General features: G+C 36.2%; 1 protein-coding gene across 2 annotated transcripts in view; it reads right to left on the minus strand.

The window, feature by feature from the left end:
* The window catches only part of cntnap2 (contactin associated protein 2), an 892460-nt gene that overhangs the window by 347485 nt on the left and 518168 nt on the right, over nt 1-26807 (minus strand). For both annotated transcript variants that reach the window (XM_031903464.1, NM_001079264.1), the window contains 1 exon segment: nt 1200-1371. In XM_031903464.1, the coding sequence (XP_031759324.1) occupies nt 1200-1371 (172 nt within the window).

Consider the following 26807-nt stretch of genomic DNA (forward strand, 5'->3'; position numbering starts at 1 on the left):
AACAGTTCAGTGTAAAAACAAAACTTGTTAAATAGATAGATAGCTGTGCGAAATACAAATATTTCTAATATACTTAGTTAGGCAAAAATGTTATTTATAAAGGCTGGAGTGAGCAGATGTCTAACATAATAGCCAGAACACTACTTTGTGCTTTCAGCTCTCTCAGCTCAGTCAGTGACTTGAGGGGGCCACATGGGACAAAACTGTTCACTTAGTTTGCTTTTGATCCTCAGTACACAGGTCAGATTCAAATCAAACAGTTATGTCCCATATTGCCCCCCTCAAGTTACTGACTGCTAACAGTTGTAAAGGGGGAAGTAGTGTATTGGATAATATGTAAGACATAAGTTTGCTCCAGTCTTTATAGATTAAATTTTTAACTAACTGCAATGAAAACATTTTTTATTTTGCACTGCTGATCCATTGACCCAGTTAAATTTTTACACTGAACTGTACCCTGTACAAATTTAGGAGCAAAGGTATTAGAAAAAAGGGAATGCTCCCTGATTTAGAGTGGGATTAAAATATTCCTAACATGCCAAGAGCTCTTGCTTTTGAATTGTCTGTGAATACAAGCAGCTCATTACAGAAAGCCCATTATCTGTCATGCATTGGAAAGAGAAGACTAAATCAATCAATTTTCCTTCCACCTGGTATTCTCGAGGCATGTGGAATAGAGTTTGTATAAAATATGTTCATGCTCCATGTGCACTTGCTGTAATTATATAAAAATGCATGCTATAGTGTAAGGCAGCTATATATACGACTGACCAATTACTGCACTTATGTTTCCTAGTTTGTTAACCTTCTTGTTCAGGAATTTTAGCTCTGATGTGATCTGAAAACATAAATGATGCTTGCTAGATATATGCTATATGTTAGATATATTCATACTAATAACATAGTTAAAAATTTTTTTTAGTAAACTGAAATGGGAGAGGAGGGAGATTTTCAGTATGTTCTTGAAACATAGGTTGAACATGCGTTTTTTTTTTTTTGTTTTTTTTTTTAAATGTACAGATTTGATATGTGGTTAAACAAACATTTAACCAGGAGTAGAAATATCACCATTCTTTCAAGTGCTACAAATGTTCTATAACCAACCCTATTATTGGTTTCTTTATAATCACAAGAAACAGTGTTCTGCTGACAGGATAATACATGACAGGATAACTAGTAATTTACTGCCCAATTCCTACCTGTCTATGATGGCACACATGTCAATACTGATGTTAGCATAGCTTCCGTGCTTTCCTTGTTCTACAGCATGAAGGTCAACCAGCTGGTCATCCACATGGATAAGCTGCATGCAACCTTGGAAAGAATGCTGAAGCAAAGAGTGATCTGTATAATTTGACAAAGAGTAAAAACCTGTGGAACAAAGAAACAAAATTAGTGAGAAGCCATGAACATTTTATGATTAAACAGGTTACTGAACCATGTTTTCATGTTCAGCCTGCTATGTAAACACTTAAAATACTAATTAACACAACTTATATTTTCTTCGATTCTGTGTTTAGTGAAGAGCAGAGTGTGAAGTGGAGAATATTTCAGAACTGACAAGAATTTCTCCTTTATAAGCAATTATACATTTTAAATTCTACGAAAGCTGAACTTGAAGAAACCATTGTCCAAATTTTGATCTGAAGGATATGAGAGTACAGGTATAGGACCCATTATCCAGAATGCGCGGGACCAAGGGTATTCCAGATAAGGGATCTTTCCCTAATTTGGATCTCTATACCTTAAGTCTACTAAAAAATCAATAAAACATTTATTAAACCCAAAAGGACTGTTTTGCATCCAATAAGGTTTTATTATATCTTAGTTGGGATCAATTACAAGATACTGTTTTATTATTACAGAGAAAAAAAAAAATCAGTTTTAAAATTCTGAATTATTTGATTATAATGGAGTCTATCTTTGTAGTTTGGAGCTTTCTGGATAATGGATTTCCGTATACGTGCCGCGTATGCCATCCCACCGGCGATTTACATTCTAGCTGGTGGGATGGCATTTCGGGAAGATTAGTCGCCCGTGACAAGGGAGATTTGTCATGTGGCGACTTATCTCCCCGTCTGTCACAGCCCTTACTATTTCACATGTTGTAAACTGCTTGTACACTGCATATAGAATTGCAAAGTTACACTTGTCTGCTGAATAAGATGGGGGTCAAAAATGTGGCATTATTGTGGGAATATGGTTTCGTTGTGTGGGGATCATATATATATATATATATATACAGCACCAGTGTTTGAGAAAAGATAAAGCAAGCAGATTTGTCTAATAAAAATGAAAAGTTATGTACACAATGGCCCTCTTACTAAAAGGACAAATTGTCTTAAACTGTCTAGGGCTGTTTTTTGGTTCTCTCCATTTAGAGTTTGGTTAAGCCTCCATTAACACAAAATAATGTTTTAAAGACTGATAAACAGATTGCCCATATATAGTTTCTATAGTTTCTATAGGAGTCTATAGGAGTTTATTGTAATTTAGTCCAAATTTCATCCTAACTGCATTTTGGGTGTGTTCACCTTCGCTAGTCCAAAGTTAGCAAACTTCTGTGTGAAATTCACAATAATGAAGAACAGTGCATGCAATGAAAACAAAAGGATGAAAAATTCCAGAGGACTTTTCAAACCATCTAAAATTAGTAAAATAGAAAAATATATATATATATATTTATGCCATTAAAAAACACTGCAACAAAGTGTCACAATTAAGATGGAGTCAAGGGAGGTTTAAGACCGCAGTGCTTATTTATTGTATGAATAAAGTTTCTACATTTTACTTTAAAAGCTGTTGACGTTTTGCAAGAGCCCTTTGGAATTTTCTCTCCTTTTGTTTTCAGTGCTCGTTTGGACCTCCTGACGAGTGAGCATACTGTACATACCAAAGCCCAGATTCCTTATGATATATTAAATCAGAAATATAATCTGTCACTTTAGGCAACAACCAAATCTATTTCCCCTTCCCAGTAGGCTTATCATGGCACTTCATTATCATTGTATCACCCCTCAACTAAGATAACATTTAACAATGGAATATGTGTCACATGAAGCCAAGCAGCTGAACTTAAACTCATTGACTTGACAAAAGAAGCTTTTTTGGGTTTTGTTAGAAAAAGGATTTTTCTTTTAATGGTTATATAAAAGCTGTTTTGCTAAGACAGAACTGGATATGGCAAAGTGCAAGGCAAAAGAGATGCGGTTGCTACAAGCTATGGAAAGCCTGTATATATTGTGGCATAGTAGATATTATGGCATATGTCTCTATAAGAGAAAGTAAATGTAGAGCAGGGTTCGGGAACCTTTTTGGCTGAGAGAACCATAAACACCACATATTTTAAAATTCCGTGAGAGCTATACAATATGTTTGGCTGTGGATGCTGCGGGGCAAGGTAGGGTGGGTCCCAAGGATGCCAGATGCGGATGCGATGCAGAGCATGGCGTAGCCTGCGCTCGGCCGATAGGAAACGTGTTCTAAGGCTTAAAGGTGGCCATACACGAGGCGATTTCGCTCGTTGTGCGATGAACGATTATATCGACAAACGATCGTATGGCGATCGAGTTCCCATACGATATGCCATCCACGAGCAACGATAATTCGGGAAAGATTTCGTCGCATCATTATCGTAAAATACGTACGATCGTACATCTACGTACGATCGAATGTCGTTGACTTCCGCTGCTGGCAATCGTGACATGCGCAGAGAACAATCGTTGAAAGACAAATGTCTGACACTCACACCAACTGGCAGCTTTTATCGTTAAACGACCAAAATTTTTAAACCTGGCCGATCGATTTTGGGGACGATAATGTCGGCTCGTTTAGTGGGACGACGATCGTTCGTACACCACCAACTATACGATAACTTAACGATAGCATCGGATCGTTCGGGAATCGGTCGTTTGTAAGTAAAAAATCGGTCCGTGTATGGCCACCTTTAGAACACATCTTCTATCCGCTGAGCGCAGGGGCAAGGTAGGGTGGTGCTAAGGATGCCAGATGCGATGCGGAGGAGGGCATGGCCTGCGCTCGGCCGATAGGAGACGTGTTCTAAGGCTTAGAACACGTCTTCTATCCACCGAGTGCAGGCCACGTCCCCGTTATTTTTTTTATTAAAGATTTGGCAGCGAGCCAAATGCAGCCATCATAAGAGCCACATCTGGCTCGCGAGCCATAGGTTCCCTACCCCTGATGTAGAGAATAACAGGGTCTGTGTTCACTAAACCTGAATAAGCCAGTACAGGTGTTAAGACTGATGAGCCACCACCTATGTGAAATGGTGGGCGAGGAGTGATCTCATTGTCAAAAATGTATAAACCAGAGTGAGTGGGTGTAGCTGAATGAACTGTAGAAAAAAAGCTAACTGTGAGTTAAATAATTGTTATTTTCCTGGATTACGTTTCCATAACAGTGACTAAGGAACTTTCAAAAAGTTTATGAGGTAGTCAGGCTTGCATGATATGAAAGAACTATATTTATTTTCCTATGTTGTGTGAAAACCTGAAAAAAATTGAAAAACTCAAAAAGTTTGAAGCAATCGGATTTAGAATTGTCTCAAAAAAGTTGACTAAATGCCCCCCTTTGTGTTGCTGTCTCTGCTTCCTTTGGAAAAGGTGTTGACGCTTCTACATTTTTTTTCACATAATTTATATATCAAAAACTGAAAGCTATTTATCCCCAAACCAGCATTACAATGTGATCTGTGAACAAAATGTAAACCAGTATAAATAGGTACGTTTCGGTAGTGATACTTTTGATTAAATCTGTTGTGTAGAAGCCACAATTTAGTGGGCATCAATATAAAACAAGTAAAAGTGAAAGCTCATAATCAAACTAAAAGGTCACTGAAATCACAAGAGGTCTAAATCTCAAATTATACTCAGTGGGGGTCATTTAAAATTAGTAAATTGGCTCTTGGCCAGTAACCAAGGGTAACCAATCAGTTGCATTCATTGCTCTTCTGCAGCTGGCTGAAAAAGTTCATCACTGATTGGTTGCTATGGGTTACTGCCCAGGTGCCCAATGTTTATAAATGAACCCCATATGTTTTTATTAACTACTGAGTGTCAAATATATACATGCCAATTCCAACAACTGAGTAGGATTTGCAAGATATCTTCATATAGAAACATCAATGACTGAAGTGTCATTTGTTATTCAATGTGAAAAAATTAGATATGCAGTATGTATTCAGAAAATCAATGTGCTTTGTAGATGATTTAGTCCCAGGCCATCTGGCAGATAACTGGAGTGAAGAGAGTTTTTCAGGAGAGCCATTTTTCACAACTAGTAAGAGATGTTGCAGTATGGACAGTGCTTTATCCATAAAGCAGTATCATGACTAAAAAAAGACAACACTGAAGAATGAAACTCTTAAAAGCCTGTTCTAAGCTTACAGCACTCATTTGCATTTAGAAGTAAAAGGAGCTTTATTTAATGGTTATAATGGGTGAATTATGATTCTTGCCATTCAAAAGATTAATTAATGCTTGGCCTCATACTAAGCAAATATGCAGTTGAGAATAGATATTGCATAAAAATGTTTTTAGGAACAAATTTAGATAGAAATGAATAATATATAGTACTATTTTTTGAACTTACAACTTAAGTCTGAAAATGTTGAAAAACACACCTCTCACGTGCTATATTCATAAACCCACAACATATCCCAATGAAGTAAACACAATTCAGTACAAAAGGTTTGTTTACAAAACAGAATAATGCAGAAAAAATACACTCTTAAACAAGATTGAAAAAAAAACCTGAATGTTCAGGGACCTTTAAGGTCACCACAAAATCAATAAATATGATAATTCAATAAATCTAGTAGACTAAGGGAATGAATAAGCAGTTTCTTTGTTTGCTTACACAGTGCCTTAATCAGCTAGATGATGGATATCATTTATTATTCAAAAGAAGGGCAAAGCCTTTTAAACAGTTTTTAAAGCAACATTATGCGGACCTGTTATAGACATAGAAAAACAATATCTGCTCTTGCTAAGTAAACCAACAGTATTTCCTTGAGATTAGCATGCTGTTTGTCACCTTTTTAAATGTATTAAAAAAAGGAATAAGCTCAAGCCACATTTAGATCATACTGGGTTTGAAGTTCAAGGGATCCTCTATGTATGTTACTATGAAAAGTTGCAGAAAGAGTGCATATGGAAAGAGGAACACATTTATCCATTTCATTGCTTCTACTAGGTTCTTTTTCTTGAGACCATTTATGATCATTTAGAAATAATGCATATCTTTAAGTTGTGGGAATAGAGAATATATTTAGACTGGTTCATCAGTCTCATGAACATAACAATTAGTCTATAAGTACCTGCACAATGTTCTTTAAAGTTGTAAACTTAGTTGCGCTGTTTATGATTTTACGAGGCAAATCTGAATGTGATACTAAAGATGGTGAGTCGGTTTCAAAGGGAGCTTCAACCAGCAAATGTTACAGTGCTATCATGACTTGTTGGGTTGCAAGGCTACACAACACTGAGCAGTAGACTGAGGTTAAAAGGCTTGTAAAGATCTTGAAGATCTAGGAAACAGGCAGATTCCAACAGCAGGAAACCAGCAAGCAGAGTCCAAAGACAAGTCAAAATAATCAAACAACAACAATAAAACAAAAAAGACTCTGGAGAACAGGAACCAAGATACTAGACCTATAACAAAGCACTGATTAATGCTTCTCCTATACTTTTATAGTCAGAGCACCTTGGCTGAAGACATTTAGATGCAAGAGCTAACACAAAAGCACACAACTACAAAGACATTGGTAAGAGCAAGCATGTTTACAGATTGTGCAAACTGAATCATGAGTCAAACCCAAAGTCCCGTAAAGCTAACTGTACAGGAGAATTCTAAAACCTATGTATTTTTCTATTTTATATATACAAAGTAATATATATATTTTTATAAATATAAATTAAAGTATACGCTCAAGCAATTAATTAGTACTGTTAGCTGTCTGTGTCAGTGTTTGAATCATCATTCTCATTTTTTGTACAACTATGTGGAATAAAATAGCGCTACATACAATAAAATGAATATTTGTGCACAGACAGCCCAATGTATTTACATCTTTGCCTAAAGGACTAACAAAATACAAAGCTGTAAATACATAGGGCTGTCAGTACACAATGACAACTATCCTTTTAACTGTATGTAGTAGTATTTTATTGCACCTAATTGTAAAAAGATTACTTTCCCTATGTAAAATGCAATGTCATCTATCCCCTTGACTGAAACCGTATCCTCCGGGGCCATACTATTGTGGAATATGCACTGTTTTGCTAGGTAATAACATCTCTCATACATGAAAGTTTCCTAGTTTTGCTCAGCAGTAGTAGGAATTTATTTTTGACTATGGAATATTTTGAAGGCAATTCATTTGCTAAACATAGGAAAGAAAATAATGCTTAAACAGAAAATGCTTCAGATGGTTGAGAAAACCTTCTTTTCCTATAGAGCTTAGGAAAAAAAGAAAAACATTCTTTGAATTAAAGTTGATTATATTAAAGAAGACATGCTTGTTTGACTTTTCAAAGAGAACAAAACAATAAAATGTTGTCCAAGATTCCTGTGTTGAAGTTCTTCTCGTGTCAGGGAAGTATAAAATATAGAAAACAGAAACATAGTGCCAAAGACAAATAGGTGTAATGTGGAAAAAAGATCTTTTTTGAAACAGAATGAAATGGTAAATACTTAAAGGCTAATTACGCACAATGAATCCTGCCAAATAGCAAAACACACTCATAGTAAATGAATGTGAAGTTTAGCTTTCTCGGTAGTCTGATTTGCTTGAACTATAAGGCACTTAGGTTTTAAGGTGAGAGTACTGGGAAATGTGATATTGGTAGCCTTAGGTGATGTTTCTGGAAAAAAAAGTAGTACAATTGCATTCAAAGGATATTTATAATGTGTTACTTCTATTTGTCAATCAGCTTGTCTAGCTCACAGTTTAGATGGATTCTTATACGAAACATAGCACCAGCATTTTCATTTGTCACCCTCTAGAGGGGCTTCCAAGTGTTTTCCACTTGATATTATTTTGCTGAAATCATTAATCAGATTGCAGCTTGACCTTTCTTGTCTTTGTGTCATGGCAAAGGTCTAAGGGGTATTATTAAATTGTTTCTATTTATACACCTGTACCATATCAATAGCTTTGCCCCTCAGAAACTATAAAGAGTTTAATACCTAATTAAATATATGGTCAAAAGTTGACATTTTTGATCTCCATGATAACGAGACTCAACACGAGACTCGTAGCTCAGTGATACTTTTAAGGTGGCCATACAGTGCCTTACCTTAAAGTGGTTGTTTAAATTCCTTTTAGTATAATATAGAGAATGCTATTTTGAGACAATGTGTCATTGGTCTTTATTTTTTATCATTTTAGGTTTTCATTTTTGCAGCATTTCTTCAGTTTGGACTTATGGCGGCTATCTGGTTGCTAGGGTCCAATTTAACCTAGCAACCAAGCAGTGGATTAAAAGAAAGACAGAAATATGAATAGGAAAGGCATTAAAGGAGAAGGAAAGCATTTTGGAATTTTATTGCCAATAGATTAGCTGCAATAGTGCAAGCTAGGACCCTATATTTATCTTGCAGAAAGCTTTGCCATACCTGAATAAAAAGCCCTAGAAGCTCCCTCTGTTTGTATAAGCTTGCCATTTTAGCTTGGTCTCGGCAGCTTCCATGCATCTGGCTGCTGGTAGCTCAGATTAAACAGCACAAATGGGAGGAGGAGCAGCAGAAGGGAGGGGGAGAGAAGAACAAACTGAGCAGACTTGTGCCATGCCATGAAGGATGTTTTTTTAGAGAAGGAAGTCTGACACAGAAGAACATGTGTGTACAAAAGAAGAAAATAAATCTTGTGTTTCTTTTATAGAGGATTCAGTGCAGCTTATGCTTATGGATGCATTTACATAGACCTGTCTGATAAAGCTTAGGTTTTACCTTTCCTTCTCATTTAATAGAAAGATAAGCATTTGAAAGTAACATTAAAATTGTAGCTTTACAGAGCAATAGTTTTTTGGCTGCTAGGGTCAGTGAAACTTGTTACAAGGCTGGAAAGAGTCAGAAAAGGAAGGCAAATAAATAAAAAATTATAAAAAATAAAGATGAATTAAAAAGTTGCTAAGAATAGGCCTTTCTATAATATACTAAAAGTTACAAAAAAGTAACAATAACAATACAATAGTTTTTTTTGGCTGTGAAAACTGGAAAGAGGAAGAAGAAAGGGGCAAATAATTATAAAACAAAAACTTAAAAATATAAATGAATGTCAATTGAAAAGTTGTCATAAATAGGCCATTCTATAACATACAGATGGGGTTATGTAATAAAAGGTACTATGTTTGCCCAGGAGCAGTAACACATAGCAACCAATCAGCTTGAAGCATTTACTGGTCACCTGTTTAAAATCAAACATCGTATTGGTTACTATGAGTTACTGCTCCTGGGCAAACTTAGTGCCTTTTATTACATATGGGGGTAAAATTTAACCTGGAGGTGAACCACCCCTTTAAAGTATTTAGCCATCTGACTGAATAGATGATATATTATGACATGGCCATGCAGCCCTATGGCCAAATACTGCTGTTCCATGTTGATAAGGCAGAAAGTGAAGGTTAATTGTGACAAGGGGCATCAGAAATTGCAATTTTCAGCTTTCAACTATGGACTAAATTGACATGCATGCCCAGATGGCCAGAAAGCACGGTCAAAATCAACCAGAGTGACCAAATCCAGTTATACATGGTCAGCTTTAATAGGGGAATACATAGAGTAACTTATGTCATACAGGAGGAATTATGTCCTGATAAGACAGATATATGTATTTTCACTTAAAGGAGAGCTGTCACCATAAGAAATAACTCCAAATTATTTTCTGTCATGTTAGTTGAGCAAAACAGACTTCATTTACACTAGATAGTATAAATCCTTCAGTCTTGGAACTGCTCAAACACATCAAGCAGGCAGCTGCCATTTTGTGGACACTGTTAGTAAGGCAAGCTTTGCATCACACAAAAATCTTGTTGGAGGACCAGATGCCCATACCCATGCACTGGCTACATAATTAGGTGATGAGGAGGGAGGGGAAAAGTGAGAAGTGCAGTGACATCTAGGAAGTGCTGAATGGAAAGCTGAAGGTATTTTTTGCCCCGCCTCTATGCCTAAGGCATAGAGGCAGGGCAGGCAATATATGATTGACAGCTGGGATTTTTAAATGTTTTTATAATGGGTAGGGATGTGTTATTAAAAAAAAAGGAATTTGGGTTTCATGTTTAACTTGAAAAGGACTTTAATTATTCAGCTTTTTATGTCTGGGTGACAGGTCCCCTTTAAAAAGAGTACTAACGTAAGCCACAATCTTCCTATGAAATTTTGTGTGAGAAAATTATAAAGATTTTGTCTCAATGGTTCAACTGTGAATTTTCTCCTTGTCTTACTCACCAAAATTCACCTCAATTCACCAGGCATATTTTCACAACACATCTCTTATTTACAAGTATAGGATCTATTATCCAGAATTCTTGGGATATGGGATTTTTCAAATAAGGGATCTTTTCATAATTTGGATCTCTGTATCTTAAGTATGCTTAAAATAATTTACACATTAAATAAACCCAATAGATTGTATTGCTACCAATATGGATTCATGCAGCTTAGTTTTCATCTAGTACAAGGTAATGTTTTATCATCATAAAAAAAATTAGAATAATTTTCTTAAAATTAGCCCTATGGGAGATGGCCTAATTCTGAGCTTTCTGGATAATGGGTTTCCAGATAAAAGATCCCATACTATTGGGTGGTATGAGACTTGCAGTCGTACAATTAAGTCAGTTGGAAGCACCTATTATTAATGACCTATAATGAAAATTCTAATTGACTAACAGTGCATTTGGGGCTCATACTTTCACCTCTTTGAATATGCTCTATAACATTTCCAGGCAGAAAAGTAAGAAAATTGAGACACTTGACTACTACTATAAATAACCAGGCAAATGGAAGCCTAAGCAGGGAGACTTCTGAAAAGTCATGGTGAGTTGACAGGTATGAAACCAAAGCATGGCAGTAAGTGCAATTTGTAAGCAGAAAGTATATGAAAAAAGTGTGCATAGTTTATAAGTGCACACAAATTTGCATGCATTTTAGCACTTTCCACTTATTGCTAGCCCAGTGAGAAAGTAGTATGAGGGTTTATTCTGTACTAATTGTTTTAAAAATATTTCAGAATGTTTTCCACTACATAACTTTCAGTACAGAAATGATGCTTGTTACAGAAACTCCGATTAGTATTCAAACTATTATGAGCCACACACACAGTAAGAAATAGTGTAATTATGGAACATACAACACAATAGAGGCAATAACTAATAAATATTGAACTCTGGGAACATCTGAATAGCCTTCTTGCTTCTTAAATTTATCATGCATTTACCGAAATGCAAGTGAATTTAATGGTCTGTGGTACTGGGAACAGTGTTTGCTTGTGTCCGATTACTCCATAATCCTCCAAATTGAGCTTTGCGAGAAGGGAAATCTGGATCACTACACATAAAATATAATATTCATGCACAATAACTCATCCTGTGAATTCCAAAATAAATTTACTAATAGCCAAGTAGAACAGCTACAATGGTGTTTTGTAGCTGTTCAACAGTTATCTACCTAAGTAGATTGCATTTTATTACTTTAAATATAGCACATACCTGTTCAGTGTAGAAACAGCTAACTAGTTGTTTATCCCATATACCAGATGCCATTTGTTAACTGCCTGCCTAAGGAGTCTGTACAGTTTTTTTGTTTCTCTCTAAAATAGGATTGTTGCTGAAGGTTAAGTTTATTAGTAGAAGACATTCTGATATCTGCTGAAGAACAGATATTCTACATCCATGCACATCTATCATTTTTTCATGTACCTGTCAATCACATTTATGTTCATCAAATAATGTAAATTACTTGATTTAATTTTTAAATGAGCAGAACCCTGATTTTACATACCTGGATTTAACATTTTCCTGGCACCATTTTTTCATGATTCCATACAGGCAAATGGTGTCTTTTTTCCTAGTGACATTATTGCCTCTGGCACCAAACATTTTAAATAAATAGACGCTGAGGACCCATGTTCCATGCTGAATATAGGACTTATTCTGTAAGTGCCTGGGTGCATTCTAAATTGCTTTCCTGATCTGATCTACTGGTTCCAAACTCTGCTATGCTGTTGTGACTATCCTGATTGCCACCAGCACCTACCTGTGCCTGAAATTGACTCTCTAAACCCTTCAAATACCTTGTTTGTGCCAAGTGTTATCTGCCAGTACTCCGCTTCCTCCTTGGTCCAAGCAGGCCTGACAATGTACAATGATCATTTTATATTATACATTATTGTACATTAGTTCAAATGACTTCATGAAGTTGAGAAGACTCGCTCAACAGGTTATTGAGTTAAATTGTGTATTTACTAATAGGATCTCATTGTGTTACAAGTCGCTCTTAGAACAATAACCCTCTGGGGTGGGGTCAGAAGCCTATAGCTTTGCTCTTTCCAGGGCAGGAGACTACTTTTGATTGGGGATATTTGTGCCAGCTGCCACCTATAGCTGTTGGAATAATGTTATGCTCATTTAGGTTTTGTATTAATAAAGCTGTGGTCTCTGTTTTACATTGCAGATTTTAGCATTTATTTTATTTGGTAAAACGAATGGCTTACAGGTCTATGGGTACCGGGCTTTAGCACTGAACTATAACATAATAGATTAAAAAGTTGCTTAAAAAATGTGTCTAATTTTTAAGCAGAACATGTCTATGGCCAAGTTTTTCATCAGATTCAAATTAGCATGACAAAGCTAAAGATTTGAAGCTATTAGTATTTTGTTATTTTACATTGACCATTTGAGCTTTGTAAATGTGTATTTAGATTTATTTCATAAATTTGTTCCCCTATCTTTACTTTTAATGTATTTTAATATTTGCAGTGCTGGGTATAAATGCAATGAAGATATAAAGATAGCTGTCACCAGCAGATCCATCAATCTGTCGGTTTGTCATTTTCCTAACTGCTAATATGGAATATGAATCATTGGCCCATGAGACCTCCTGACTTGTGCCCTTGGGGTGAGTCAAATATAAATTTCATTATTTCATTTATCCATTTATTGTTCTTAGAAAATTGCTATTTTATTTAGCATATATTTACTGGATTCTCTGTTACTTCTGAGCTTCAAGCTAACAGGAATTTATACATTTTGTTGGTGTAAGTCTGCCTTTTGAGCCCAGCTATTGCTTTGGTTCAACTTAGTCTACAGCATGAATATCCAATATTCAGTTTGACATTCAAGCTTCCTCCCATCCATTTCTTGTGAAATTCATCAGTTTAGAAGCGGTTCTAACCGTCTGCATTGCCACTAGGTTTTTAAGATCAAAACATATGATTAGTCCACTGTACTAAGGATACCATTAGACTGTTAACAGATTTGTGAAAGAGGGTAGCCTGCCTTAAAGATTATAAAAAGGTCCAGAAGGTGATCACTTTAATGGTGCAATCATCATTTCACCAGAATACCTACATTACACTTTGGAGTATGTACTGTACGTTAAATTATTTTACATTGCCTTGTTTTGCACTGATTTTGCTATAAAAACAGTGTAGCTCTCAGCAAAACCTATCCCATCCTACTCTTTGGGAATTATGTAATAAAAGGTGCAAAGTTTGCCGGGGAGCAGTAACCCATAGCAACCAATAAAGTGGTAGATGTTGCATATGGGGGTTCAAGTTTAAGCAGGTATAGAAGTTCAGTAGTTGCTGCTCATTTATATGAGCACCTAAAAGCAGGGAAGCCAAATGTGACAAGCAAACTAACAAACTCCTAAAAGTATGTCAACACCAAGGGGCTGATTTACTAACCCACGAATCCGACCCGAATTGGAAAAGTTCCGACTTGAAAACGAACATTTTGCGACTTTTTCGTATGTTTTGCGATTTTTTCGGATTCTGTACAAATTTTTCGTTACCAATACGATTTTTGCGTAAAAACGCGAGTTTTTCGTATCCATTACGAAAGTTGCGTAAAAAGTTGCGCATTTTTCATAGCGTTAAAACTTACGCGAAAAATGCACAACTTTTCGCGTAAGTTTTAACGCTACGCAAAATGCGCAACTTTTTACGCAACTTTCGTAATGGATAGGAAATCGTATTGGATCCGAAAAATTCGTAAAGAATCCGAAAAAATCGCAAAACATACGAAAAAATACCGCAAAGTACCGATCATTACGAAAAAAACGCAATCGGACTCCATTCGACCCGTTCGTGGGTAAGTAAATCAGCCCCCTAATCTTGTGTATTGACATCACTTGTTGGTATGAACAAACTTTTTGGGAGGTTTTTTGTACAATCTGCAGCAAAATTGGGGGTTCCGACATTGGTGAACATGGTTATTGTTCTGTTGTGCCAGAAAAAAAAAAACCCCATAAATTGTCATTATTATCCACCCCTTGCTTTTGATATCAACCAAATGGATCAGAGTCCAACCCTTGTACTGTCTAAATAAGGAGCTGTCTAGGCACTGTGTTTGGAAATAAATGCCAACATGGGAGCCTTTTTATTCTATAAAGGAAATCTGTAGCATATTGGACAGAAGCTTCTATAAGAATTTAAGGCAATGTATATGATGTGAAGTGCTGTAATTTTGTTCACCACTAAGCACTTCCATTTGGGGTTGCCATGAATATTTGTGCCAAACCATGGTGTAACTTCAATATAGCAGTGTGCTATATTGCAGTCCTCCCTCCCTGTGATATATATTGTTCATAGCTATTTATTAAGCTTTTCCAAGTTTTTAGAGTTCCCTCCCTGCGTTCTTAAATGTAGCTGTAGATGGAGAAAGAAGTAGTAGATTATAGAAAAGCATATTCATTTTGTCAAGTTAAACTGAAGACTTTTATTTCATTAACAAACTGGAGTATGTGCTAAATAGCTGGCTGCATACAAAGGATACAAGTGAATTCAATTAGTGCATGTTAATTAAATTACCGAAAGCAATAAACAGCAGATGAAATTTAAACTGCTTTTTGAGAGACATTTTAGGGGGCAATGAGAAATATCTTCATGACCATAAAAGGCTCCTTTATATGATTCAGATTTTAATTTTTCATTCTGCTTCATAAATGTGTGAAAGAAACATCTGTAGTTTTCCTGTTTTCTAATATAGTTTAAAGTAAACTTAGTGATAATTAAATTCTGTGGCTTCATGAGTGGACTAGGTTCAAACAGTAATAGAGCTTTGGAAATATGAGAATGCCAACAAGAGTTTTGATATCTAACGTGCTGGTTCGTTCAGGTAGATGCTTAAACGACTTGCACCTTCAAGAGGGATCTGAGGGTTTAGGTGAAGACCAACAACACGGATATACCATTTGGTGAGATGATGTACCTTAATAAACTGTTTGTATCAAATATATTTGTATATGCAACCTTTTGGAAGTGCATGCTTTTTTGTAAGGAGATCTTATCTCTGTTGCAAATTTATAAAATATGTTAACAAATTGATGGATAGACAGAGAGACTAAAACATACTATAAAAGGCTCTAGTAGGGATGGTGTTGGTATGTGTTTAGGCCAGCATAGCGGTGGTTCCAGACAATCAAAATCCAAGTAATGCATTATGTACCATTGAAAACACATGGACAGTCGATCAGATTACAGAGTGACAAAATTAGAAATTGCTGGTGGGATTCTTGCAGCCAATTTTGCCAATGTCCTCCTTATATGAACTAATGCAATCATCAGCCAAATAAGGTCTTCTAAATAGTATCTTGTTCAATGCAGAACAAATTTCAATATGGACGTCTAGCTGTTTTATCTGGCTGTTATCAATCAAACACCCATCATTCAGGCCAGATCAAAATATGATCATGGGCATCTTAATATACTGGCCATCTGAATATACTGACAGCGACATGACTTGGTAGATGATCTTAGGTAGGTATAAATGAAAGACAGTATTATATAAAAGATAATAGCTTTAACGCTTTAATTGGACACACTAAGACAAAGACAAAAAAATAAATTCCCATGTTATAAATACTTTTCACTCTAGTCTGTATGCAGTGATATAACTATAGAGGAAGCTGACACTGGGGGCAGGTAACTTCTTGTTATACAACTGTCTGCATGAACAGGGCAGTAACATTACTGCACCTCAGAATAGAATATGCATTCTACTATTTAAACTACAAGTCTCTGGAGCACAATAAAACTGTAACAAGAAGCAACACAGCAATTGATCTTCATACACTACATGACTGTTGGTGATTAATTCAGTAAATATATTTTGTGGGTTTCTACAAATGCATTTTTAATATCTGAAATTATGGATAGATCAAACTACATCTAAATATTTTATTCCCTATACTGAATGCTATTTCGGCTTATCATAGTATATTTTGTTGTAAGTAAAAATGTTCTATGTAATGCTTTTATGCATATCTGAACATGTTTCATGTCTGCGCTACAGTAAAATGAATTTCATCCAAAGGATTGATGAATAATTTAATGGTTCATGTTCCTTTTTATTTCTGCTCTTTTGTTTATTGAGGAGTAATACAGATAATGCCATGGATGTGACTATGTCACACTTTGCCTAATAAAACGCAACTGTATTTGAATATGGAGGAAATTACATGATAAAGCACGGACTTAGGTGTTAGACAAACGTTGGTGGAAGGAATGATTATGAAAAATAAAATTAAATGACACGCCAGAAGTTCAATAAATTGTCGAGCAGCATGGCATCTTGGTTTTCAATTTCATCTATTTCTCTAAATCTCATACCAAAGAATTACTGCACAGCAGGAAGAAGTTACATAGGATCAAAGCCATTAATGCCACGTGTTAGATATGATGATAGACTAGTGATTTCTAAAGAGGAAATGTAAAGCAGCTTTAGCCACTCAAACACTATTACATACACACCGTCATTAGTGTGTGGCTTAAAAAAGTGTAAATAAGCAATTAATAGTGATGAGTGAATCTGTCTCATTTCATTTCACGGAAAAACGTGTTGTTTGTCTTTTTTGTCGAATGTCTTTTTGTCGACTTTTTATGACGGGACTGTGCCTATTTTGCTGTGACTGTGTCCATTTTGATCCGACCACCCCTATTTTGATGCGACTGTGAATTTTATGACGTGCAACAAATTTTTCTGTGGCAAATTTTCTCTGTAGTTTTGCGAATCAATTTGCCTATGGTATGGGACCTGTTATCCAGAATGCTAGGGACCTGGAGTTTCCAGGATAAGGGACTTTTCCGTAATTTGGATCTCCATACCTTAAAAATTAAATAAATCTAATCGGCTTGTTTTGCCTCCAATAAATTAATTATTAATTAATTATACCTTAGTTAGGATCAAGTACAAGGTACTGTTTTATTATTACAGGGAAAAAGTAAATTATTTTTGAAAAGGAAAAATGTTGTACATTTTGTTTTAGGCTCCTGTAACAGCCCAAGGCAACAACAGCCCTTTAGCAGGGAAGATCTGTGCCTCCAAAGATGCCCCCAGTAGCTCCCCATCTTCTTTCTGCTGATTCTTTGCACATGCTCAGTGCTGCTGTCACTTACTGAGCTTAGGGACCCACTCACAATATACTGTATGTACTGCATAGAATATAAATGTCACAATATATGGCTTATTAGTAATCAGTTCATTTTATGAGTACACTGCACCTCTGAAACCAATGCAATTAGCATCAGACTTTAATAATTGGCCCTGTAGCATCAGCTTATATGACAGGCTGGCCTAACTTTATGTATAATAATTTGCGATGACCCCCAAGCTTAGATTCTCAACAGCTACCCAGAGCACACTGAGCATGTGAGTGTCACTGACACTTCTAACAAAATCCAAGATGGGGAGCTTCTGTGACAACCTGGATAATTACTACTATAGAGATGCTGAACCTTTAGGCTGGTGGTATATGTTCAGTATATAAAATATGACATTCCTTGCAATATTTATTTTTAGGGCTTAAGTCTTCTTTAAAGCCTGCTGAACTAGCGCCTACACTGTACTCAAGTGAGTAAGCACTCTACAGTCTACTGCATTGTGCAAGATACAGTGCAGTCAACTTCTTACCCCCCCCCCTTTAAAAAAAAAAAAAACAACTCTAGGGGGGAGATTTATCAATCCACGAACGCTCCGAATGCGCCCGAATGCATTTTTTTTCGCAATGATTGTTATTTTTGTGACAATTTCGCCGTTGCGTCTTTTTCGTATCTTGCGCAAATTTTTTGTTGCAGTCGCAAACAAATACATATTGTCGCGCCGAGTATGAAAGTTTTGGATTCATTCAAGCTTCAGTATTGTGACTTTCTTTGGGCCAGGTTGGAGCTGCAGAGTGCCAATTGAGTCCTATGGGAGGCTTCCAAAATTATGCACAGAAGGATCAAAGTCGGAAAGGTTTTCCCGCCGTTTACGATCATTCAATACAAAAAAGTTGTGACGGCGACAAAAAATTCACGCAAGATACGAAAAAGTCGCGATCTTCAGAAATTATCGTATCCGATCTGAATATTTCCCATTCGGGATTCGAACTCATGTTTTAATGAATCGGCCCTTAGGAGTACTTAATTTTGTATTCCAATTATGTGCTCTAAAACTAGAACAAAAATCAAAGGAAAAGTCCCATGCACATATCCAGACCTCATGAGTTATTAGTCATTATAAAACCTGCAAATGCACAAATGTACAAGTTAAGTACACCTTTTTTGGACAAGCATAGTTAGTCCTTAACAGATTTATCAGACTATTGATTTGTAAAGTGATATCGAAATGTAATTCATTGCGTTCCCTCAGCCCTCATTTTAGGGATTACAAGTACATAGCTATGCTGCATAATTACCTCTATGCAGAAACATAAACCTGTAAAAATAGTGATTAAAATAAAGGAAGGGTTACTTTGTATTGTCTCTTTGCATGTTGTTCTAAACTTTCTCTGTTTTATTACACCCTCAGCAATGACTGGTTTTGAAATATGATGGGCTATAAAAATCCAACAATACAAGAGAGTTCTGATCTAACACTGCAATTAGATTTCACAGCAGCATACAGGAGAGTCGTATATGCTCTAACAAAAATAGATGTGTGCCTTTAAGGTAAATCTAGCTGAAGGTTATTGATGATACCAGGGTGAGTTTTGAATGGGAAAATAAATGTTGCCAGTTTGAATCCCTGTGGATTCTTTTGAATCAGCCGTGAAAGAGGTGAAAGCAATATAAACATTTTTATGTTTTACTGGATTGGAATAACTTGAAACAATGAATAGATATTTGCAATTTTCTTTTACCTTCTGTAATAAGATGTGGAAAGATGGTAATGAAATCACCTGCTCGCATAAGTCTGCATTTTCCCTGGTAGGATGGCTATTGAAACCAAATGAACTACCCAAATCATGTACCTCTCTGTTCTTCACAGCTTACTGCATCCACTCTGCAGCTGTTCTGCATAAACTGTCTTTGGCTTTTTCCCCAGATTGTGCAAATTCAAAGTCTGTGTTGTTTTTTTACCTTAAGAGTATGTCCATGTGGAGAGGCAGGGAAGCAGGACTAGGAGTTACCATGATGCCAAAAATGGCTGTAATCAAAGGACTTGTAGAGTCATGTAGAGTAAGGGCATGCTTTCAACAACAAAAGCTGTGAGATATTAAAAATAAGCATGTTTTCTGGACACTTTTTCAGAATTATACTTCCTTAACAAGGATTTGATATAACCTTTTAAAAAGGAGTATTTTCTCTTTAACATTTTTTTATGTATATAAATATGAAAAAAAGTAAAGTAAATAAAATAAGCAGGTAAATAAAGTAGAACATTGCATCATCACTTGTGCGGGTAGTTTAATGTTAGTTATAAATTCACCTGTTTTATTACTATGCATTAGTAAATAACAAAAGACAGATAAAGTAGGAAAAGAGGAGAGAGAGGGGACAGTAGAACAGAAGGAGGATATTAAGAAAACACTGTCTGAATACCAGGATATTTTTTTTTTTTTTTATATAGGTAAAAAAGGACTCCTAAAGGTGCTATCCATATCTTAATTATAGTCATAGTCATGAGATCTGCAGACAACTTTTAACTTTGTCCATTATTTAGTTACCTCCTAAACAATATACTGAAAAGAAATCATATGCACTTTCCGGCAGGGGTTTTCTTCAGAATATTTGCTATTGTTCCAGGAAAAAAGGAATATTTTAAAAGGAGTGAATATGGTAGAAAAATCTATAGGAATGGTTGGTGTCTTTTTTTGACAGTTTAGTGCTAGTATTTTGCCAAAACCGTATTAGACATTTTCATCATGGCATTGTCAGAATATCCATCAGCAGGGTACAACTGGTTAAACTGTAATAGGCGCAGTGGTTGCTGAGACCCTAAAAACTAAAAATGTATTTTGTCCAGTAGGAATTTCCAGTTCTATGGCAATCTAGGGGAACACTGGGTTTCTGGTTGCATCCATGTAAATATTACTGTAAATGCGTGAGACTTTGATGTTCAGGAATACTACTGACTTCTGGTTACTGCATGTGGAATAAGGCATTGTGGGTCATGCCAAGAACATGTTGCTTTCGAGACTAAAACTGAATTTATATATTTCCTTCAAACTTTATTAAGAAGCATAAATATACTAGAAAATAGTATAAACTTAATAAAGCTATATATTTCTAGGTGTGACTTTGCAGATTATCTGTAATGCTGTTATTTGAAATCACGGCAGCACTTACCGAACCAGCAGTGTATGCTCAAACGCACAGCCGGAACCCTGACGGCAAATCGGTCTGCAAACGAAAAACTTTGTACGGAGCAACACCCACACTGCTGTTTAAAAAATCATTCTTTATTTATTCAGTCTCTTTAAAAGCATATTGTGCTTATACAGAAAAGGACCATACGCTTGACGCATTTCGTGGTATCACTTTCTCAAAAGCTGCATACGTATGTAGTATTATATAGTATAAACTTAATAAAGCTATATATTTCTAGGTGTGACTTTGCAGATTATCTGTAATGCTGTCCAGGACATTAAGGGGGTCATTTACTAACGGTCAGATTTATTTTTCCCTATTCAAACTTTTAATCGCTGAAAAAAAAGTTGCTACTTTTTAAAGATTCACTATGCAACAAAACTGCGACATTTCCATATCTGACTAATCACAATCTAAATCTTGTTGAGATTATGTAGCAGTCAATGGCAGATGTCTCTTCCCTTCCCTAAAATATCCTTCTTTGCTTCAATACTTAAGAGGTTTTTGGATTTTTGATGCTGTTTTTTGTGTGACAATTCAAAAAAGTCGCAGTTAGTGCTTTTTTAGTTCAGACTTTTTGATAAATGTCAGACATTCGTAGAAATTAGTTTATTCTTTTTTTAAAAAGAGAAAAGTTAGAAATTTTAGAATGTTAGTAAATCTGCCTCGGCACTGGGTTGCAGGCTGGTGGTTCTGGTTCATCATCTATAAAGATTAAAATGTTAAAATGTGTCTAATAGGCAGTTGTCAGTAAGAGACAATCCTTGTCCTAATTTCAAGATGGTTCTTAAAAATTAAGTTGAAGGTGAATTTTGATTATTAACTTTGATTATAAACAGTGGGGTTTCTGATTGATGAGTACATGAGAAAAATATACTGTATCCCCTGTAGATCGCCCATTTTCTTATCAGTGAGCAGTTTCTTGTTCTTCATGTTTTTTTCTTTGTAGCTACAGGTACTTTCATATTTAATTCTGTACATTATGCACCTCCCGCCTCAATGAGGCTGTTTGTCACTGCTCCAATTAATTATTTATGTACAAGTCTACCTAGAAAATTATTCTGAAATAGTGGTAACTTCTTTCTGCTCTAACTTGGAGTGAGAGAAAAACATGATTAATGGCTGTAATGTATCATTTAATTGGTAACCTCTTAAAATATTCATTTAATAGAGCTTTTTGCAGTGAAACAACGTTGGCATTAGAAAGATGCCTTCCCCTGAGGCTTGTCTTCTCTTCAAATGGGAAACTAACACCTAGCCTACTATGCATTTAGTGTGAGGATACTGATATAATAAACATTTCCATAAAAGACAGAAGCATAAATTTAATTGCTGTGGTTCAATATAAATCCCATTTGCTATTAGATAAAATTACATAATTGCAGATTAAGCTAATATTGTGTTTGGTTTACTTTGAGTTACTGATATTCACACATATAGTTAACTGTTTCCTCTTCTAACATTGTCCTTTTAGCTGTACAGGTATGGAACCTGTTATCGAGATGCTCGAGGCCTGGGGTTTTCCGGATAAGGCATCTTTCTGTAATTTGGATCATTTGGATTTGGATACCACATGTCTACTATAAAATCATGTAAAATTAATTAAACCCAATAGGATTGTTTTGCCTCCATTAAGGATTAATTATATCTTAGTTGGAATCGAATACAAGTCACTGTTTATCATTTTTAAAAACTAGAACCATTTGATTAAAATTGAGTTTATGGGAGGGGCCTTCCCATAATTCAGACCATAATTCAGAGCTTTCTGGATAACGGGTTTCTGGATTACAGATCCCATATCTGTAGATTTGTTCTTTTGTATAGAGGAACAGCTATGTGCTCTAATTTTCATGTATAAGGGTTCATGAATGACAAGACCACTGTATTTTCCTGGAGCTATGGCCTCCTCCTGACCAAGCAGTAGCTCCATGGTTCCCTCAGCACCCTACATCACTTGCTGTAGTTCAGCTGCGCCAAAAGACTAGGGATCTTTTGGGACATTGGACTCAACTGTGTTAGGCACATTGCAATGGTGTCAAGATCATTGCCCCTTTGCGACCACAATAATGCCAGAATTCTGAGAAAAAATGCTGCATTGTGGGGAAAAATGGCAATAGCGCATCACTAATAGGAATTATTACTACCTTTCAACAGATACACTCAGGTTTGCCAGCAGGAGTCACCACTGTGTCCTCTGGACAGAGCAACAGATTCTAGTGCAGTCATTTGCCTGGTTTATATAATCCATTCACCTTTGTTACCCCTCACTTACAGCAAAAAAGTACATTCAATGCAACGGTTTATCTAGAATATGATCCAAATAATAAATAGATATTTAAATGATGCTGACTGAATTGATCTGGCTAGACCTCAGATCTTATCCTTGATACCTGCTATGGCCATTGTGCTGTCATTCTGCTTTTGTCATTTGTGGTCTTTCCTAAACCTTGCATGGAAATGATCACTTTTTTTTGTGCAGTATATCTATTATACTGATCCAGTGTTCCAAGTTAGATAGCACCACCATGGGTATTGCTGCAAAATTATGTTTCTAAATGCCAGTACCTGCAGAGCTCTCCTGCTTCACAGTAGGTATCAAATATACAGCAAATATACAGCATGCCTCTCATCTGGGCCCTTTACTAGCATCTTACAGCCATATTCCAGAATCTGTAACAAATACAGGGCATTCATTGGTCTGATCAATAACCTAACTAATATTGCAAATGATTAACCATTTGAATCAGGTTGAGTACTATTTAGTAATTATTTACCATAGACAGTACTCATTAGGTTTAAAAAATATCCTAAATGTACATTGTACTCGATTGCTAAGCAAAATTCTTCTCTATGAAGTAAGCAATTTTGCTTTGATCACATTACCAAGAATAATACACTACCAGTTGGTTCCTATCTATATCTCAGGAACTTTATGTTTTCATTTAGCTGAGCAGATGAGAATTCATGATAAACCTATCAAAGCTCCCATCCCTCAGCTTCGCCCCGTAGACTGGGTGATAGAAGCTGCTTTACATTCAGACACAAGACAAATTAGTCAGTTCTCTGTTCATGCTTCACATAGCATACTGCTAGCAGAATGATCCATTTCTCTCTCTTTGATTGAGAGATACTGAGTTCCCTTTCAATGGCGGTTAGAGAGATTCTATAGAAGATGGAAATGGAATAAAGATGAAGAAATCTTCACTGAAACAATAATGTGTAATATGGACAACATGCACTGAGGCTTGCAATGTGGAAACTCTGTCACTGTAAACTCATCTGTTTCAAAATGCACCGGAATAGAGATACTACACATCCTTTTATGAGATTCTATTAACTGCAGTATTGCACAAATATAAATTTGGGAACAAATGTACACAACAAAAATCTACAAAAGTGATATTTTGACAATACACCAGAAAATCTGTAATATTCTGTTACAGGTACGGGATCCATTATCCAAAAGGTTAGAAATTACAGGAAGGCCATCTCCTATAGACTCAATTTTAGAAATTCACATTTTTAAAAATTATTTCCTTTTTGTCTTTAATAATAGAACAGTACCTTGTACTTGATCCTAACTTAGATATAATTAATCACTATTGGAGGCAAAACAGTTATTTAATGTTGAAATTATTTTTAGTAGACAAAATAAGGAGATCCAGATTATGGAAGGACCCCTTATCCATTTTTTACCTTGACCCACCGTTAAGTAATGTTGTGTGTGTTCTCCTGACCTGACCCCTGACAGCAAATAATGCAGGCAACTCGGTCCATTCTTTGGCTAATGTTATATTGCTATACGTCATAGAGGTATGTAAAACATATCTGATGAGGCTGGATAGTACAAAAGTCAGAAGAGACCTGGTACTGACCAGGGCAGTGGTGGTCTCTAAAATATACTCAGGCCATGCTGCCCCTTCACCCCACTGATTCCCCCACTAGTTCAGGATGGATGTCAGTCACAGCTTTATGGATACCAATTAACACTAATCTAGGAGTAATTTGTAAAATTAAAGACTTAATTGTGACATATAAACTTGTAATAATAAACCCCACAAGTAAGACTACGCCACCATGCAAAGTAACAAACCCTGCTTCCTGGGATCAGAACCCAAGGAGGTACCAAATTAGATTCTCTTGAGGAGGGGAATTCCAGTTCTATTTTTCTCCAGCTTGCATTTCCATTATCATACAGCTGTTACTAAGAAGAGAGTACAACCAACCATGAGGGGCATCACCCCCAAACCCCCCACTCACCAGATCAACATGGAAAACCAGCAGATTAACATACACTATTCCAGGTCCTGCAATCTCACGTTTCTATCCTGCTTTAGTCAAAATATTCCCACTGGTATGCCAGCAATTAACCCTCTCCTCCCTACCCTTCTTAAACTGATCAAACCTCCCCTGTCTCAACCTGTGGTGCTTGGGAATCGCCATTAAAGAATCTTAACTAGTGCACTAAAAATTAATATTTCCATGCTTGTAGATTCCATTTTAATTTATATAAAACATTAAATCAACAGCACTACTAAAGATCAGGAGCTTTAATAGCATGGGATAGAGCAAATTATATTATTATTGTATGTCCTTCATCAATGTCACAGTTCATCACACTTTTTCTGCACCTTGATGGTTACACTACTCTCACATGGAATAAAAACTGCATGCAGCTACAAAGAACTGAAGCTCTGTGCTGATTCACATGTGTAGCATCATTATAGGCACTTTTATCAACATATCAACATTCTGATTTTGGTGGTTTTAGAGTTGTAATCATTTTAACAAAAACCATGAATGTCTAGTCATTTATTAAAAGATCCCAACTGAAAAAAACATGAATGAATAAAAACGTGAAATGAAAATAAAAAGAACACCAAAATCTTTAATTTTTCTTTATCTGAAGTGAGGCCTGGAGACGGGCGCTGCAAAGGAGGAGGGCCTACATGACAGGGCAGGCTGGACAAGCGGGGATTGGGCAGACCAGGTCAGGGGTCAGTTGGGTATAAAATAAGTGGGCAGGGGGAGCCATTCAGCGCGGGAAGCAGGCACACAATTTGTCAGGCAGCGCCCCAAGAGGCCCACCCACCCTCCCTATGTAAAAATTAGGGATAAAGCTTTTATCTAAAGGGGGTGCAGAGGTTGGATTGGTAAAATAAGGGGATTCATGGGGCAAGCAGTAGAAAAAACAATTTAATTATTAGTCACAGCATTGGCGGGTCCTTTGCCAGTCTGCCAGGCATGGTGGTTTGGTATTGGACAGTACTGGACCGCTGTGGCAACCCCTAAGGTGGGTACCCACGGTGATGTTGGATATGGTCAGTTACTTACCCGGGGCATGGTCCCTTGTGGATGGTGTGGATATTAACGCTATGCGTACCCAGTGAGCTAGGTACAAGTGGCTATTGCTGGCATTTGGAAGGGCAGAGGGCCTTACAAAACAATTGTTATCAGCTGTTATAATGTTACTATGTTAATAATCGTACTAACATACAATGTACAATGTTTTTCTTATGACTGTTTCAAGTAATAAAGCTGTGGCCATATCATCCAATCAAGGTGATGTCACGCGTATTATTTAAATGAAAGGGGCGTTGAGAGTGAGTGAGCAATAGGCCGTGTACCTGGTCAAGTATTTTCATGTGTTTACAAATGAAAAAAAACCCCGAAAACCTCAAAAACCACACGGTAAATAAAGATTGTCACAATTTGCCTAGGATAGTTCCCATTGATTCTACATGACCTCAACACCTATTGTTTTGACACACAATAAATGGCAAAACATTTTACTCAAAAAAAAAATCATGTTTTAGAGCAAAAAAAACACAAATTACTAAAAGAAAATCTGCCCCTTAGTGTTGTCCACTAAACTTTAGAAGATTGGGGATACCCTCCATAAGCAGCACTGGCAGAATTTTTGGGTCCTGACCTAATTTTAATCTCATGAAGACACAAATCCAAAGCACAAATAAACATAACTATTTATGCTTAG

The sequence above is a fragment of the Xenopus tropicalis genome, chromosome 6 (genome assembly GCF_000004195.4).
Source record: "Xenopus tropicalis strain Nigerian chromosome 6, UCB_Xtro_10.0, whole genome shotgun sequence".
In the NCBI taxonomy this organism is placed as follows: Eukaryota; Metazoa; Chordata; class Amphibia; order Anura; family Pipidae; genus Xenopus; species Xenopus tropicalis.